At 33.5% G+C, this 19,863-nt stretch overlaps 1 protein-coding gene across 4 annotated transcripts in view; it reads left to right on the top strand.

The window, feature by feature from the left end:
- IP3K2 (Inositol 1,4,5-triphosphate kinase 2) overlaps positions 1-19,863 on the top strand; it is an 851,156-nt gene that overhangs the window by 526,163 nt on the left and 305,130 nt on the right. For 2 of the 4 annotated variants that reach the window (XM_069823614.1, XM_069823613.1), the window contains exon 2: positions 14,728-16,402. The exons of the other annotated variants lie outside the window; for them this stretch is intronic. In XM_069823614.1, the coding sequence (XP_069679715.1) occupies positions 16,094-16,402 (309 nt within the window). In that variant the 5' untranslated portion in view covers positions 14,728-16,093. The remainder of the gene's footprint in view (positions 1-14,727; positions 16,403-19,863) is intronic. 4 annotated transcript variants of the gene reach the window in all.

Here is a 19,863-nt window from a genome sequence, read left to right as displayed (position 1 = left end):
GCAACATAGCAGTAAATTCTGTAGCACTTGCGAACTCATGGAAACACCCATTCTCCGAAGCAATGAGGGGAAAAATTGTAAAAAAAAAAAAAAAATTGTCTTCTGCACTCTTCGCTCTACAAGACGCTCTACGTCTCGCGGTTCTCAGATCTTCAGGTCTAGATTTTGGTAACAACATTGCCAAATGTCCAATTCTTAAAGTGATTTTGTTAATAGAGTAGTACAATACTCTTAAACCGCAAACGTTGCAGAAACATTATGCAAAAGTATATGTTGGAACTGAGAACTCTAATGTTAAGACATTTATGAAATATGTATTTGTAAATATGTTAAAAAGATAATGGGATAATATGTAGTATTTAAAATAATTATATTTTATATATCTATAAAAATTATATTTTACAAATCTAATCCCAGAGGCCTTTTCCATTCATACTAAAGTAAGAATCCGCCCTTAAAAGACTGTTATTGAACGCCTTGCACTGTATAAGGTAAGACCGTGAAATAGACTTAACTTTATAAAATGTAATTAAAGTTTATTTTTTATTTTATTTTGTACATAAACACAAAATTCCACCATCTAAGTGAATAATGCGTGTGCAAAATAATGGACCAAAAGTGTGAACTAGATCACTTTAACCTGTGCAAAAAAGACAAGTAATTAAACTTATAAAAGCAAGTGCGTAGACACATATTCAATGCTCATTCGAGTGCATTTTAATTTATTATTATTATTATTATTATTATTATTATTATTATTATTATTATTATTATTATTATTATTATTGTGCTTTCTTTCCGAGAGATCTTATACTTATTCACTCAATTTAATTTTTCTGTAGTGGGAACTTTGATATCTACAAGTAAAATTCCCACGCATTATCTGTATTCAGGTCTGTTCTGGAAGTTGGAACTAGGTTTTCTTATGTTTTGAAACCATATTTATAATAAAGGAACATTATAAAATTAGCTAACGCAATTACATGCTCATTGTTGTTTTTATTTTGTTTTATTCAATTTTAATAGTCACTAAGACTTGTATTCACTCCCCAGTTTTCATTATTTATCATTTAAGGGTCCCTCTCTAGCAATAATGCACTGATATATAGGTTACTTTGCCGGCTTCGAATTTTCGCTTAGTGCACCAAGAACGTCGCTAAAGTTCTTATAAAAGATTATCTATCTTAATAGCGAATAAAACATATGCGGAACTTAACGATGAACCATTTCTACTTCACTATTATCGGCACGTTTTCATTAAGTACTAGATTAGAGAGTTCAAACCCTGCAATGGATTTTTTAAAATATGAAATATTCCTAGCTTGGTCTCCCTTACAAGGACAGCCAAGGATTTTATGGCTTATTTATGGTATGTATTAAAGAAATTGTCTTCAATTAGAACACTTCAGACAAAATTAAACACTGCTAATCATCATCTTGCCATCAGGAGTCATTATTTTTAGGAGCTGTTTACAAAGATGGAATGCAGGTCGCCAGGTTAGCAGAGGTCTTCAGAATTTTAGTAACCGCGCTAGGAAGTCTTAATAAGAAATAAATATTTATTTTCTCGTTGTAAAGTGTTTTGTACTATTACACAGTTTAATTTCTAATTCCTCCTATTCGTTACAAATACTTTTTCATTACCTTGTATGGCTTCATGTACCATATTTGTCTACAATTAATCTATTGAGTAAGTTCTATATTTGAACTTAACGTGTCTTACTTTCTGAAAGTACACACTTTTGATGGTGTACCGCCTTATTATGAATCCATGATGCCTAAAGATAACAACAGTAATAAATCGAGATTTTCTTTCAGTTGAAGTTAGCTTTACGTGTTCACTTCAAGTCATTTCCAGTCAGTGTACAGAGTTTTTTCTTCTGTTAGATCTTTGTACAGCAGCAGACAGGCCGGATTGAACATGCTATTGTGAGGATCAACAGGTGCCCCCGTAGCGAGTTGACACATCGGCGTTTGGATTCTGTAACTTTGCTGACACTTGCGTACCTTTGTTGTGAGTCTGTTGTTGTCTCTGAATACAAAACGATTCTCAGATGCTAGTACTCGTCTTTTTATTGTATTCCTTACCTCGTCTTAACTCGATCCCGTAATACGTGGCGAAATTTACAGAACAGAGGTTTATCAACTTTGACGATACTGATCTGTAACCGACATGGAATAAGCCGCCATCTGAAGTGGCAGTCTCCAATTAACGAGTAGCAGAATACCAGCACAAACTGACAAAGTTAAAATTCAATATAATTCACAGCAAAACCCGTCCTCTTCACCAGTCAGTGCTCAGTTATTCGACTTGTCACAAGAAAGGACCATAATTGAAGGGTTCAGAGCCACAGTGGGCCAAGCGCCATTTATTAAAAACGAAGAAAGCAAGGGTTAAGGTTAAGTGAATACCATAATTTAATGAAGATTGATAATTTAGTTTTAATGTGCACACTTTATATTATTTGCTACATGTTTCGTTGAATTATGGAAAGCACTTAATTTTAACCTTGTTTTCTTCGTTTTTAATGCATGGCGCTTGGCCCACTATAGCTCTGACCCCTTCAATTCGAGCCGAACAACTGTAATGAGATCTTTGGTAATCAACACACATATTGTAGAGATTTTTGCGAGTTCTCCATTATTTTATATCTGTTTCATTCCTCATCTGTTGCTCTTTGCTGCCCCTGTCATCTAATACTCTCTGAAAAATATTTGTAAGTACATAAAGAATAGTAATAAATAATTTAAAACTATCACTTATCTTTGAAGTCAACGGTAAAAAACTTGAAGCAAGTGGATTAATGAATGAATATACGCGTAAACGTCTCTGTTTGTTGAGAAGGCATATGAAAGTGATGAATTTAATTAACACCTCTGCATTATACATCTTGATTACACAACTTTTAACACTATATCACTTTTATAATAAAATTTAACATGTGAAAGACACATTATACGTTTTCCGAAGTAACACTTCTGATTAAAATTAACCGTTGAAAACTTCGAGTATAAAAATTTGAATAAATATAATCGTTTCTGAATGTCCTTCCTCAAGAATTATAATTACCACATGTGGTTTTAGTCAAGAATTGAAAACTTCAAGAAGGTGCATAATTTGAATAAATGTAATCGTCTCTTGATTACTTTTTGCGGCTGGGAAGAAACATAAAATTAAGAATTATAATTACCAATTCCGATTCAAATCAACGCACAACGGTTCAAAGCTTCAAAGAGGAACATGAATGAATGTAATTATTTCTGAATAATCTCTGTCAAGACTTAGTTACATATGAGGGGTCTAAAGCTCAAGGGGTATAAGTGAACTTTCCAAAATGTTTGAGTTAAACATAGGAGAATGAAGTTAAAATTCCCCTTTATTCAGTGCACAAAGGCGTATGTGTTACTCAAATAGGTGCTGCATTATAGAGATGTAAGGAAAAACTACTTCATCGGTCATCTCTTTAGCGTGGAGCATGTAAGATATGTTGTAGTTACATTATGCACCATTCTTTCCTTTAGGATGTTACATGGTTGCAGTCTGTTGCCGATCTTTGGATGAATGATGCCCTAAATCGTCGTAGTGATGCATTCTAAATGGATGTACAGGCATCAATCATACGTTGCTGCATGTCATCTGGTTTTTTTTCTCGTAGAATTATAATTATTAATATGTCATGTACAACTCCTAAGTAAATTGAAAATAAGTTGGAATAATAGCTTGTCATTAGAAATCAACCAACAATTCACACAATTTGCCAATGTTATTTCGTTTAAGATTTGGTAAATTTATTGTAAAACAACTTTCGCGTTCTAATTTGAAACTATTTGGGTAATTTGCCTCGTTGAAAAAATAGTTTCAGCTTGATGTTGGCCATCTTCAGATTAATAGTGAGGTCCTTGCTTGTTTCCTGCTTCTCCTTACGGTGCCTTGGTAGTGGGTGCGATTATGATCGGTAGTGTTGTGCCCAATAGAGTGTGCGTTTCTAAATTTAATTGTGTGTTAAGGATATGTTGTGGACATGTTTTTGTATGTAAATTTCGTACTGTTTTAGTGTAGTCTATTTAATCTGGTTTTTCGATTCAGTATACACTAGAGCAGTGCGAAATATACAGACATGGAAAAAGACATCCACAACATATCCTCAATACACTATGAAATTTCAGAACGCACACCCTACTTGACACAATACTACCAACCTTAAACGCATCCACCACCAAGGCACCGTAAGAAGAAACCGGAAGCAAGGAAGGACCTCACTAGTAATCTGAAGATGTCCAATATCAAGCCGAACGAAACTAGTTACTCAATAATGTAAATTACGAGCATAGTTTCAAATTAACACTGGAAATTGGTTTTTATAACAAATTTATCAAATCTTGAATTACTCAAGTGTTAAAAGTGTTTAATCAAGATGTATATTTAGTTCGATTCAAGTTATTTTCTTGCACACGCCTTCAATGCTTGCTTCACACCAAATAAAAAGAAATAGCAAAAGTTCCTTTTTCAGGTTAAATAAAAAATTATAAGTAAGACGATATACCAGAATCTTCGCTGTTCACAACTCGTTACGAATAGTAAACAGATTAGGATCTGCAGGTCTTGCGACGAACTATTGTGTGAAGGTACGAACAAACAGGTGTGCAGATAATGTTAGTCACTGAGGTATTGTGTGAAATAAATACTTGTTTGTATTGTTGCATAACAAGAGCAACATGCTTTATATTGCTGGCATACCCGATGTTACTACCTCGTTGTTCCTTGAACTTGCACCACACATAATGGAGTACAATTTACATCCATGTCTATAAGAGTTATAGGAATTATTGACCACGAAGTGATAACTATCTCCGTGTGAATGATATTTATGTATAAATTAGCCACGTTATCATCCAGCTGCCTTGTGTCATTCGCACATGAACACATTTCCTAAGAAGTTCAGTGAACTGTAACATGATCATGTGGATGCCTCTAATTCTATCATCATTGTTTCATTGTAATTATTGTGGTATTCGTGTTTTCTGTTTTCTCATTTTCCTCTTTCTTTTTATTTTATCCACCTTTATTCCTCTTCCTTTACTCCCTCCTTTTTCTCGTTTCAAGTCTTCCCCTTAATCCTCTTTATTTTTCTGTTTTTATTTTTAAAATCTAATATTTCTTCTTGTTTGATACGTTTAGAAATTGGAGTTTGTAAAAAAGCAGTTACAATTTTTTAATAAAGAGACCACCACCACCACCACCACCACCACCACCACCACCACCACCACCACCACCACCACCACCACCACCACGATCGTCGTCAGTCTTAACAGTTGGCCTCGTTTGGATCCTTTTCTATTAAAATTCATGCTATTTGGTCATCTTCTGTTCACACCTGTGAAGTAACGGTTAGCGAGTCTGGCCGCGAAGCCAGGTGACCCGGGTTCGATTCCCGGTCGGGGAAAGTTACCTGGTTGAGGTTTTTTCAGGGGTTTTCCCTCAACCCAATATGAGCAAATGCTGGGTAACTTTCGGTGCTGGACCTCGGACTCATTTCACCGAAATTATCACCTTCATCTCATTCAGACGCTAAATAACATAAACTGTTGATAAAGCGTCGTAAAATAACCTACTAAAAAAGTCGTATCTTCTTCGGACAGCCCAGTTGTCTGCTATCTTTTTAGTTATATTTTACTGAGAATTTGGCAATCTGCTTTCCTGCATTGATAAAATATTCTCTATACATTGTTGCCTAGCTAATTGATTTTGATATCATCAACCTTAATTTCATCCGTGGTCTTTATTTTTGTTTATTTCTTAACTTGCAACCTAGGACTTCTCTTTGGAATTAATTTTGGATTCCTCATATTTTAACGTCAAATTTTTTGCTCCAAAGTTTCACATTCGTGTAAAATAGTTAGATTTACTGTTCAATAACATGTGTATTTTCGTATACTTTTTTTTATTAAATAAATTACCCATACAAATTGAAATAATGGCCTATATTTTTTGGATGAGGCGTCTGAAGCTGTTACTGCTAGAAAACAGAATTATCGATGTTTGATCGAGCGAAACAATGTAACAGCAGTTCCAAGATTATGGTACCTTTGAACGAATATATACCATTGGTAATTTCCGAGCATTGGTGCACGCTTTGTATCGTGCTGGTAATGATGCACCCAAGACTCATAACCTGTGATTATTCTGGCTAGCATATCGTTCCCTTCATCCTGTCTGCTCGGATCAAGTTTCCAACCTGTTACACATTTGCCTCCGTGACAATCTCCACTGGCGAACCGACTCTGTCTTCGATATTTGTCAGCTCTTTAGAGAACTTCTTTACCCAAATGTACTGTAGACAGTTTGATGTGACTGGCAATGCTCACCATACATAGGAAGCATTTCTTTATGAATATGCTTTGCTGCCACGAATTTTCCCCAGAAAAACTGTACCACAACGGAAGTCTGCCCGACAATGGTCCACTCTTGCAGAGGTGTCGCTAACTTGCAACTACTGTTTCTTTGTTTCGCTTGTGCCGCTTGTACGCACTTCGATAATCTTGACATCTCGATGATACTGCTGTCTAGCGGTGATAGCTTCAGGTACGTCATTAAACAATGTAGATCGCTACTTCAATCTCGGCTCTCTAAAGTTAATATAAAATGAAGTTCTTAATTGTAATTCTCGACTATTTTCTTTACAATTTCTTAAATATTCTGCTTTCATAATTGTCTACGAATTTATGTGCTGAACTGCGTTATACTAGTATATATATATATATATATATATATATATATATATATATATATATATATATATTCATATTACATCACGAAAATAATAATATTGTTTGAAGTGCCTGTGAATGTGAATTAACTCGTCTCTCGTCTAAAACTAGCACATTAAGAGTTCTTTAAATAGAGATTGTGATATATGTTATATTGTTCGTTGTAATTTGTACATTGTGAAGTTATGCGAAGAGCTAAAGAATTCCAAAAGAGAGATCCTCCAAAATAATAACACTGAACAACAAGAATTTTTCCCAGTCTTAAAACAATGTGTCCCTTGCGGTTTGATTTGCCCTGAATCCAAAAATGTATATCTTTTCTTCGTATCACGTAAGGTTTTTAAGGTATAGTATGATTTCATTTTTCGATAAGCGCTTCCCCAGGAAACATCTGGCGCAGGTTGGGGATATTAACTAAAACAAAAGCTAATGTATTTTACGAGTTTATGACTTATTTCTGTTTTTTTTATGGTTTTTGGCATGTTCTTTTGTACTTGTAATAAATAAACAGATATTGGTCTCTTCTTTTCAGTAAATTTCATAACAGTTCAAAGTGAGATCTATGCAATAAACAAACAAGGGTCTGGTTTTCAGTATTTAAAGGAAAAGTTTACCAGTTTGGGTGAAGGCAAATTAAAAGGGGGCATTTTCATCGGTTCACAAATTCACAAAGTTATGGCTGACCCTTTGTTTGAGGAAAAACTTTCCGTTACAGAAAGAATTGCATGGCGCGCTTTCAAAGACGTTTTCTCAAATTTCCTTGGAAATTCTACGGCAGAGAACTACATAGAACTTCTTGTAGAAATCATGTTAAGTGCATATGATAAAATGGAGTGTAATATGTCCCTTAAAATACATTTTTTACGTTCTTATTTTGATGTCTTTCCTCCTAACTTTGAGCGGTAAACGACGAGCATGTGGAAAGATTTCATCAAGAAATATCTGAAATGGAAACGTGATATAAAGGAAGATCATCATCCAGACTATAGTTGGTTCTTTGTAAAATACAGTCTCGGGTCTTGTTATAAACATAAGTCATCCAGAAAATTATTTTAAATGTAAGTTCAAATTCCGAGATTTTTCTCATTATATACATGGAATATTTTTAATGTTGTTGTGTTTTAAACTATGTAACATCATTTTTGTATCCAGTACACATTTTTCAAGTATTATGAGGAATTTTGAATCCATAGTGTGTTGTAATTTTATCAGTAGCAGTGAAAAAGTAAAAATAAATAAGTTTTGTCATAAAAAAATCAATTAATTTTCCCCGGAAAATGGTACGTGATGGGGCAATTTGGATTTTAAATTCAGATTTAGGGCACACATATTAGTAATAATCACCTCTTTTTATTTAGGAGCAAGACAAAAAGTAAAAATTTGTTGTTCAGTGTCATAATTTATAAGCCAGAGATTTCGGACTGTCTTTCACTAGATGAATTCTTTTGAAGCTGGAAATGGCATAGGGTACAGGCCTAGTGGTTACAATAAAACACAAAAACCACGAATTAATACTGGTCATTATAAGTCGCCGGTTTCGACTTAATGAACGTCGCGAGACATTAACCAGATTTTTACTTTTTACTGTAAGTCATTTATAAAACTTATCTGATCAAGGAAGGACTGAAGGTTTAGACAGAGGACTACACGCATCGTGCTGCTAACAAAAATTGTACGAGTAAGAAAAACAAAAGTATACAAATTAAAATTTAATTTTATTTTAAACGTGTCAGATGACTTGCTAATGGACTCTCATGAACAAACTTAACATAGTGATTCTTAGATAAAGTTAATTGAACTTTTTAGCTGCTACCATAGCTCTCTGTCCTCAGGGGCATGTGCAGCCTTATCTACAGATCTTGATATGTTGGATTTGTCTTTCTTTACATCTGTTTATTATAATATCGAATGCACGTGTCTCACTTGTTCATGAAGAGAGACACAAAACCGGATTTTATGTATTCACATTTAAATGATAATCTTGGAATTGTGTCCTTATTCAGAAATACATATTTCAAATTTTTTGTAGAAACACTTGGAACTTTGCACGAAAGTCATTTGAAATACCATTAGACGTATTGTGCAAAATATGTGGCAGTTGTTATATTTAAATTTTGCATTCAACTTCTTTAATTTTATATCTATAAATATGTAACAATTCCCTATTAATATTCTAAACATATCTCCGTGTATGCAAGGCAAGCTTAGAGAGGAATGTAAAATTATTCTGTACAACGACATGCATCTATATTTGGAGCAGAAGTTCGAACAAAAAAAAAATTACATTCTCTAGACTGACAAAGTGCTGAGAATCACGCTGTGGATGTTTTAGTGTAGGAGAGATGAAGATTGGACTTCTATCATCGCTGATAATGAATACATAAAATCATGACGTTTAGAATGTTGGCTCTATCTTCCTTTTCAGGATAATCTTCTATTCCAACCTAGAATAGGAATTTATGCTATATTCATCTCCAGAAATAGAAACATTCTAATCTTCACCTCTTCTGGATAATCCACCATTGGTTTCTCTCTTATACTGAACTGTAGGCCTATTGCAAGTTGAGTGAGTGGTTGGATTAATAAGCAAATTTGTAGTTCGCTAAAAGTTTTTAGTTTTACAGTCTATGTGAGCATTGATCTTCTCCACCATTTCGGAAGTTCTTAAAGGTTCCATTCTTAAAGTGAATGTTGTGAAGAGTAAAAATTTCACACGTGGTTCTGAAACCCAGATACTTCATTATAATGGCATCGCCATGAAAACCTAAAATTTCATATAGAAAGAGATGAGGAAAATTGAAGTGTGCATATACAGTAATATAATACCGTATCCTATGTTTAAATTAATGTCTATTTTGAAAAGATAAAAAAAAAAATTACTAAATTAATTTCCCTATGCAGTTGCCAACTTTTTTCAGTAAGTTTACGATACAGTAAAGGTTGGTAATACTGTGATACGAGTAATATTGTGATAGTTATTTTTGAGAATTTGTTACAATTTTACTGAGCGAGAGAAGGATCGATTTTGTGCAGCAACTTGTCCACGAACATTCCCTTAATACGTTGACGCAAAAAAACCGATCTTCCTCTCGCTTAGTAAAATTGTAATAAATTCTCAAAAAGAACTATCACAATATTACTCGTATCACAGTATTACCAACCTTTACCCTATATTGAATAATGCCAAATTCTTTGATGGAGTGGTGAAATTATATCAAAAGTTTCACAACTCAGGGTGAAATTGACTGAGGGGGAAGGAGTTGAGGAAGCAAGGAGAAGATTTACTTAATGTTGCAATGAGTAATAATGGTACTGGATACAATTAGGGTATAATAGGAATTAATGTTCTTTTGTTTCACAAGTGTACATAGTTATAGCACAGTCTAGTATATACAGTCACGAAGCTTGAGTTGTGAGGGTGCTAGAAACAATAGACTGTGCCGGTACTATTTCGCATTGTATGTAATGAGGCGATATTAGCGATCCTAGTGGTTAGCAACTATCTATGGATGCATATTTACTACGTATTGAGCTTCGTGACTGCGTATACTAGACTGTGGTTATAGCACAAATGAATGTACAGGCTCGTACAAGAAATCGCGTATATACTCTACTACATGAGTTTGTATCCATTTTGTATAAATAAATACACTTAATTAATTCACTCAAATTTGGAATAAATCTTACTTAATATTTGCCAGTAATAAATTGCAGATTACCATTATTACGGTTACAGGAATATTTGAATTTTTTTTTTTTTTTCAGATTTGGCTAAACTGATCTCAAAATGTATTTGGACTCCAAACTTTAGGATATATAGTTTTATTAACATTATAATTCCGATAAGTTAACTAGTTCATTCTTTACTGAAGTTTACGTCTTTAAGTTATCAATAATGAAACCCTTATTTTACATTATTTTCGGACGAACGTTTTCTTCGTGAGTTGTGTTCAGCTCTCATTTCTCGAACATGTTAAAGTGTCGAATTTGTAAATGCATGATGGCAGATATGCGTACCAAATATGGTTAGTGATTATCGAGTCTCTTACACCGACGCCATGTCGTAAAATATTTACTAGGACACGTTTGAAGTTTAATGGTTTAAAAATACAGTACTACTTCGTGATGAGGAAACTTTTGATCTTTATTGGTGTGTCTAAAATGAAATTCATGTTCTAAGAGTACAGACACTTTTTTCTTTGTAACTGTCTGTAAATACTTCGCACTGTAGACAGGTATTCACATAAATTTTATATTTTTATATGTTCGCACACTTTGCTACTAAGAATTAATAATATTAAGCCAACTAAGAGGTAGTTTATTTTGACATTAAAACATATTTTATTTTCCATATTTGTCCATATTTCTGGGTGTAGTACATATTTTTTTTTACATATTTGAGCAAAACTTACATCTATTTATATAATCTAACATTTTATTTTAAATGTTCCTTGTTTTATGGTTTCAAAGTTATTCTTGTCAGAAAATTATTTAAAAATTACTTTACTAGCATTAGTATTTCAAAGCTGGATTCTGGTATTCCTGGAGTTTGAAGTTCTGACCCTCTGAATGAGAGCCCGGGTCCTTATAATATGGAAGTAATTAAAAATAAATTAATATTTAATAAATGTGAAACTTTTATTTTGTGTAATTATAATAGTCAAATGTCTGTCCTACACGTTGCCAATAATTGACAGTTGCAATTTGCAACAACCAATCTACGATTGTCGATGATCAGGTCCACTTACCATTGACAGAGGGGTGTTCAATTTGTAATATCAGTGCAGACATTGTCCTAATTATACACATACTAAAAATGTTAAACTCTTTTTCTATAGCTTTCATTTACATTCTTGTTCGTTGGCTTTCATGTTTAAGCAACAAGTCTTTACGTGTACTCTTTTCATCAGTACGAAAATTTTATTGATAATAATAATAATAATAATAATAATAATAATAATAATAATAATAATAATAATAATAGTTTATTGCAAAACAACCTCCTGAATTTACAGGTTGCCAAGATATAACAATATACAATATAAATGCTAATGAATGACAAACAATTTAAAGATTAATATGCAATGATATTAATTAGAAAATGAGTTACAACAAAAGTAATCATGAATTGTAATTCAAATAAAATTCGGTCTTCTCTTATAAACTGTTGTACAGATATCCTTTACATCATTTTGCACCGTTTTATTATATATATTAGCTGAAAGCACCCATTGTTGTTGTGGTTGTTCTTTTTGCTTCTTTTTTTTTAATTAAACTGACTGTTAAACTTTTCGGAAATCTTAGAAACTCAACTATAGACAACCAAAACGAATTACCTTTAATAAGCTTTCCTCGTCCATAAAGATGAATCTTTACATAGCATCACTTACATGAATTAATTTACCTCGTAGCCAAATGCCTGAAAGGATTAACTATACTAATTTAGAAACTAGTATTACCAACTATAAAATTTGCTGTAAAATTTTGATACAACCACATTAATATATAGAATATAAATGAGTATTTAGTATAAATGTAGAGTACTTAAGAATTTGTAGATAAATACTTTATATATTATATATATATATATATATATATATATATATATATATGTATATATATGTTACTGTAAATGTACGAAGACCGGTAAATCTTAGAATTTACCGGTATAACCTAACATTTACCGTTATAGTGCGGTAAAACCTCGAAATATCTTATTAGATAAATACATTTTGAACTTTTACCAAGAGATGTTGGTAAATCTCAGGATTTACCGATCAGTTGTGGTAAAATGGTATTAATTTAACAAAAAACCTTTACTAAGATTTGCCGTTCTTCGCACTTTTACATATCTATCTCCGATTCATCTTTTTATTGTTGTTTTATGATTATTTTAAAACATAAATAAAAATCACCTCAGCAATGACTGAAATAATTTGTATTTATTTTAAATTGAAATTATTTAAATATTCTTACACTCCAATGTGAGTATAATAAAAAAATATTTTATATTAAAAATAGTGAAAAATATTATAGTTTTAACCACTGTCTGTTATTGTATTCCGTACACAAATTAACAAAGCCTTTACATCCCCTCAAACGGTCCAGGTCCACAAATAAAGTAAAACAAACATTATGAATGTTAATTCTTGTTACAACAAGATTGGCTTTTATGACATTTTTATTAGCCTACACAACATGGAAGATGATTTACACAAACATTTTTTATTGAACACTTTTTTTAACAATTACACTTTTTGAACCCTTTTTCTCCAACGAAAGATAGTTTGCCAATCACTTCCTGTACACTAATTTCTTCTTTTCCTACTTCGATGCTAATAAAATTTTCTTTGTACAATGTAAATTGATCTTAATGTGCAATGACTTCAGTTTGCCAGCTTTGGTACAAAGTTGATAAATCTCGTCATCTTGAATTTATGACCACTGCTATTATTGATTTTGCGTCAATTTTTGACCGTTCTACATCCGGTACTTTGATTCTCAAATTCTGTCCGACTGAAAGTTTTGGAATTTTGTTACAAGTGGCTAATTTCATTTTCTTCGCTTGCATTTCAAGAAATTCTTTGGCAGCCTCTCGGAACCGCTTCACTTTATTGATCCGGCAAATATGTCTGAACCTGCACAACGGAGGTAGGATTCTTCGTTCTGGATTCTTCGATCTAGCTTTTACCAGCTTGCATCGGTAAATCCTGAGATTTACCAACATTTCTTGGTAAAAGTTCAAAATGTATGAATCTAATAAGATATTTTGGGGTTTTACTGCAATATAACGGTAAATGTTAGATTATACCGGTAAATTCTAACATTTACCGGTCTTCGTACATTTACGGTAACATATATAAATCCTAGCCCTGCTTATTAAAAAATCAGCGATATGATATTTTCACTAAATTACAAAAATAATATATGTGAAGGTAGTGCAATTAAATTAGAATTTTTATATGCGAACTCAGAATAATATATTTACAACTAAGATCTTGGCTTCTGCTTTGTTGGTATCGCTTGAATTGTATGTGCATAGAATCGTTTGTGTATTGCCACTAGTGACAAATTTTTGTGACTACTGTATACCTTGTGCAGAAATCTACCACAAACGTCTGGGACAGGTCTGGAATATCACTAACACGGATTGTGTATTGCAAGTCCATCCAAATATAGGCTGTTCCTTAGAAGCTGGATTTTCTTTAAAGCGGGAATCAATTACTTTGTTTTTACGTTAGTTCTATCAGGACATTTGAAGTCATTACATAAAAAACGGTTATTTCTTAACGGAAAGGTTAGAACTGTTTCGATTGCGTATGTGTACCATGGAGCACAGTTATAATTTATACGTAAATTATAGTATAGCCTTTTAAATTGTTTTGTCGTGATTTCATTTACGTGACTGACTAATAATTACTAATTTTTAATCTTCCTCAACTTGGTGAGGTTGCCAAAGACAAAGAATGTTAAACAGTAACATTTAAGATGTGATATAGTACAAGTGTCGCCGTAAAATCTGCAGAGAACCCTTCAAAGCTATCATAGAAATTTCCTTAATTGTTGTTGTTGGGACTCCAAATTTGTGGCAGTGAGACGAATTGTTTTGTTATGGTCCCTCTGGCGCCCACCATTAATCCGATGACTTCTATATCCCTGAGTTTATATGATGTTTTGTAATAAGGGATAGTTGGTTCATAAATTGCTCTTTTCTCTAAATGAACCTCCTCGGGTTGATTGTGATGCGTCTCGAATCTGATGGTCGGTGTTAAAATACAAAAATGAACATTGTTCCCTTCTCACGTAAAGTTTCTTTTTGTAAATATATACCGTTAATTATTTATATTTTTCCCATTGTTCATGTAAGATAAATATAGAATTTCATTGAGCTGTATCCATAATTATATAGAACATAATGAGTGACTTCACATCCTATTCCATGTTAATTTATGTTTCTAGGACTAAAATAGAGGAATCCAGCAGGTGGTTTCTTGTTCTGTGACATTACTAAAGAAACATAAAGAATGAACTACAGTGCCGGATATACGACGAAGGACGGGTACGTTAAATACGTCATCCTGCAATACGAGCCACTACCGTTTACTATTCTGGTTCTGGCAGAGCGTACGAAGACCTTGACGTGGAAACATACACGGAGCTAATTGCAACATTCAAGAAGACATTCGAGCCAATTTATGCACGGTGATACCTGGTTTACGTAATATTTACAATTGACTTCTGACATTTTAGATAAGTAATAAGGAGAGGAAGAAAATTACGTCTTTACATTAATTTATTTAATGAATTTTCAATATATTTTAGTGAACATACAGTACAATTGCAATATTAATGGCTTTATCTTGAAATATTTCTCCGGAACGGCCATATTTTTAAAGAAATTTAACTGTATTTGAGAAAAGAAGCTCTATCTTAACGAATTTAAGAACTCTGTATTTATTTTTAGTGCTTCTAATTTTTATTACATTCTATAATTGACTTCATATATATACATTTCGTGAATTTTATTCTTGAATAATTCCTCTAAAACATTATATGGCTGCCGAGAGAGTTCTGCGTTGTTCTGTGACTTTGTGTGCGATATTTTATAGAAAACAACAAAAATAAATCTACTCCAGAATTCCGAAATATAATATCCTACAATATAAGCAAGTGCATTAAAAAGAACATTTTTTAAAATAATAAAGTGACTCTCTACTTGTTTCATACCTATCATCTGGTTACGTTGTTAGAATACCGCTGGGTAATGACGCAATACAGTGAAATATGACTGATTTGAACCGATTGGATAACGAGTTCATTAAGAAAGGATAAAAATAAACACTGTTGAAAGGCGTGGTTAAGTGCTGTACGTCATAGTTAGAGTTGCTAATAAATGATAATCACGACTTCCCTGTGAAGGATAATCAGTGAATGAGATAAGTGCTAATACATTTGATCTTCGTGTTTCATATCTGAGAAGCAGTAAGACAGCATGCCTAAGCAATAACGGATGTTGTCTTGTGGATATTAACAATTTTGATTGGTTAGCTCTTCACCGCCGACGTAAGGAAAGGTCAGTGAATATATATATTAAGAAAGAGGAAATGTGGAGTTATTAGTGCATTAGTGAGATTATCGTGGTTAAAAAAGAAATTAGTGGTGTGTGTGTATGTACACAGAAATTTCTGAAAAGCCAAACGGAATATCTACAAAACTCGAGTGCGGTAGTGGAAATCTGTTCCAAGTGACAGTGAACATTGTGAGATAGGTCCACGATGCAAGGGATACAAGACAAGTGAAGTGGAATAGTCGTAGTGGACATACGATGCCGGAGAACGGTAGTCCTCACCCCCGTCCTTACACGTTACGCCCTAACGGCGTGCCTAGGGGCGAAGCAATGATGTCACGCAGACAGCAGCAGCGGTCCCCTAGCACCAGCCCTCGACCCCGTCGCGGGTCCGCCAACTGGTCACCCCCGCATAGCTCTATTCTCCTGTCACCGGGGTACGAACAGTACCAGAAGTCTCTGCTCGAAGTCCCTTGGCCTGCGGACTACGGAGAAGCTTCCAGTGATGACCTCAGTTCGGAGTGGGACTCGGATGTACCTGATGCTCCACCGCCAACACCCTCAAAGGTACACGTCAGTCTTGATTGCACGAAACTGTTTCTATTCATTGTTGCGTGAGCTCTGGTTGTATTTATAACTAGTAACTAGTTCTCTGGGACTGATTTGAAAACATTTAAATATCTAGTATAATAGTAGGCTGTGGTTTTAGTTCTGAAGTTAGTAACGAGTTCCCTGAGACTGAAATAAAAAAAAAAATAAAAAAAAAAAAAACATGTATATACCTAATGAAGATAGTGGACTATCGTTTTGTTTCTACGTTAGTAACTAGTTCCCTGAGACTGAAATTTAAAAACCCATTTAGGCACCAAGTGAAGATAGTGGACTGTCGTTTTGTTTCTACGTTAGCAACTAGTTCCCTGAGACTGAAATTTAAAAAAAAAAACCATGTAGACACCTAGTGAAGATAGTGGACTGTCGTTTTGTTTCTACGTTAGTAACTAGTTCCCTGAGACTGAAATTTAAAAACCCATATAGGCACCTAGTGAAGATAGTGGACTGTCATTTCGTTTCTACGTTAGTAACTAGTTCCCTGAACCTAAAATTAAAAAACACATATTAGGCACCTAGTGAAGATAGTGGACTGTCGTTTTGTTTCTACGTTAGTAACTAGTTCCCTGAGACTGAAATTGAAAAATGTATTTAGGTACCTAGTGATGATAGTGGTCTGTGGTTTTATTTCTGAAGTTAGTAACTAGTTTCCTGAGATTGAAATTTAAAACCCATTTAGCACGTAGTGAAGAGTGTGGACTACTGTTTTGTTTCTCCATCAGTAACTAGTTCCCTGAGACTGAAATTTAAAAACGTATTTACGCACCTAGTGATGATAGTGGAGTGTAGTTTTATTTCTAAAGTTAGTAGGCCTAACTGGTTCCCCGGGACTGAAATTTAAAATGGCATTTAGGGACCCAGTGAAGATAGTGAGGTCTGTTTTTTTTTTCTGAAGACAGTAACTAGGTCACTGAAACTGAAATTTAAAAGATATTTTAGGAACCTAGTGATGCTAGTGTATTGTGGTCTTATTTCTAAAGTTAGTAACTAGTTCTCGGAGGCAAATTTAAAAAGGCATTATGCACCTAGTGATGATAGTGGTCTGTGATTTCATTTGTACCCAATAATAATTATTTTCCCGATACCGAAATTTAAAATGGAATTTAGGTACTCAGTGATGATGGTGGACTCTGGTTTTATAGACACTTATTGACGATAGTGGACTCAGTCGAGTCCGTTATGCCAAAATAAAAGTAATTACCATTTAGTCAAGTAGTGCCATTATCCCATTCACTGTCAGTAGGTTCCGTTATGCCAAAATAAAAAGCAAATTAGTCTGTTATTAAATTTGGCTTTTAATCGCCAAAAAGTATAGCAATTCTAGTCCAGATAGTTGGGTTTGTTTTTTCTTTCCGAGATAAAAATAAATAATTCTCGCAATTTTCAGTGTATTAATTCATTTAGTTAGGTCCCTTCTGTCGAAAGAGTACTATCGTTTCTAGAAGACTAAAATATGGCAGTTGTAACAATTATTTCCTTTTATATCAACATAATGGATCCAACTAAGTGGAGTACGTTACTATGTGAGACAATTTCAACAATTATTTAATGGACCCAACTAAGCGGACCACGGTACTACGTGACTAAATGAGACTTGCGAGAATTATTTACTTTTATCTCGATTTAACGAACCCAACTGAGAGGTCTGTGTGACTGGATGAGTTACATTTTCAATAATAGTTTATTTTATCTTAACGTAAGGGACCCAAATGAGTGGAATAACGGTACACTAGGTGACTAAATGTCATTTGTTTCTATCTCAGTTGGTTCCCTTATGCCAAGATGAAAATAAATTATCTTTAAAATTTTCATTCAGCCATCTACAACGTAATCCACTCAGTTGAATCTATTATGTAGAGGTAATTAGTGCATAATTGTTTTCATTTAGTTACCTCTAACATTAGTCCACCCAGTTGGATCCATTATACAAGATAAAAGTAAATGATTTTTGAATTTATAATTTAGTTATTCACTTCTCTTTCTCTTCGAAATCTTGAACTCTTCTATTCCTTCGTATCTGTCGTCTCGCTTCACTTACCTTTCTTCCCACCACAATCTGAACACACGCTCTCGCCATGAAACAATACTAACAATACCATCCCATCGCACCTCCTCATACTCATCCTCTTTCACAATAGCCCTGCCAAGACTCTGGAATTCGTTACCTGCTAGCATCAGGGACTGTCGAAATAAAATTCAATTCAAACGCAAACTTACTAGGCACTTGGTCAGTAATTGAGACTCGTTCAGACATGGTTTCTTGTAAATAGTTCTTTTAATCTACCACAAAATATCTCAATATCCGGTAATTTCATCACTATAGAATTTTGTTATTGTAGGTTTAATTTGTAATTTAGTAAATACAAAAATATTCTTTGTTCTTAACTTCTATGATAAAATGTCTAGCTTTCATTAATCAGGTATTCTTGTCGTACTTTAATTTTTATTGTAATTGTAATTGTAAATTTAATATTAATTGTAATCTTATTGTTCATGTTATAGTTGTAACCCCTGGTAGAGGGGCAGAGAAGGCCTGACGGCCTTATCTCTACCAGGTTAAATAAATAAATCTTTAATCTTTAATCTTTAATGATATTGAGTCCGTTATGCCAAGTTAATAGTAAATGATTCTTGAGATTGTTATTTAGTAACCTAGTAACGATTCTCTATTCAGTTGGGGATGTTTTCTGGGGTAAAACAACATGATTATTAGTTTAGCAATTAATAATTGAAGACCTGAATTGTTAAAGTTACTGACTTTGATTTCTTAGCCGACATATGTTGTATTTTGCTTAGGCTACCATCCTGTAAAAATGAATACCCCAAGTCCTACTCTAAGCATGTGTTTTTTAATCACACAAATATTTATTTCAATGTTCTTATTTATGGCAAGCCTATGTAGTTTTCTTGCTCTTCTGAACAGTTTACTTTAATGGATTGGGATGTTTGTCAATTCATGTCTTCAGTTCTGTATGACTTAAAAACAAACAGGAAATGTTTTTATTCTGATCTTCAGTTCTCTGTGACTTAAAAACAAACAGAAAATGTTTTAATCTTTGTATTAAAAGCAACGAAGACAAGTTACGAAAATGATGCTGAAAACTTCGCCATACAAGTGGTCATCAGAGCATTTGAACTCCCAGCCGTTTCTCTCGTGGAGTAACAATAATTCAGAATTAATGGTGTTGCTCTGAATGTAATGTTCCGTATCGTGACTCAAATGTATTGTGATCTGAATTATTATAGTTGAAAGGTTACAAAGTCTGTACTAGTATCATAACGCATAATATGATAATGTAACGAGTGAAATGTTTTATTATTCTTTCATCTTGTAAGTTGTAACATAAATAGTTCTTTATAAAGGCTAAGATTGCTGCAGATATCCCATAAAGTATTCAGCTTAACTGTTACAGAATTTC

Source organism: Periplaneta americana, chromosome 4 (assembly GCF_040183065.1).
Source record: "Periplaneta americana isolate PAMFEO1 chromosome 4, P.americana_PAMFEO1_priV1, whole genome shotgun sequence".
In the NCBI taxonomy this organism is placed as follows: Eukaryota; Metazoa; Arthropoda; class Insecta; order Blattodea; family Blattidae; genus Periplaneta; species Periplaneta americana.
Note: the sequence above shows the minus strand (reverse complement) of the source record. Positions and strands in the feature narration are given on the sequence as shown.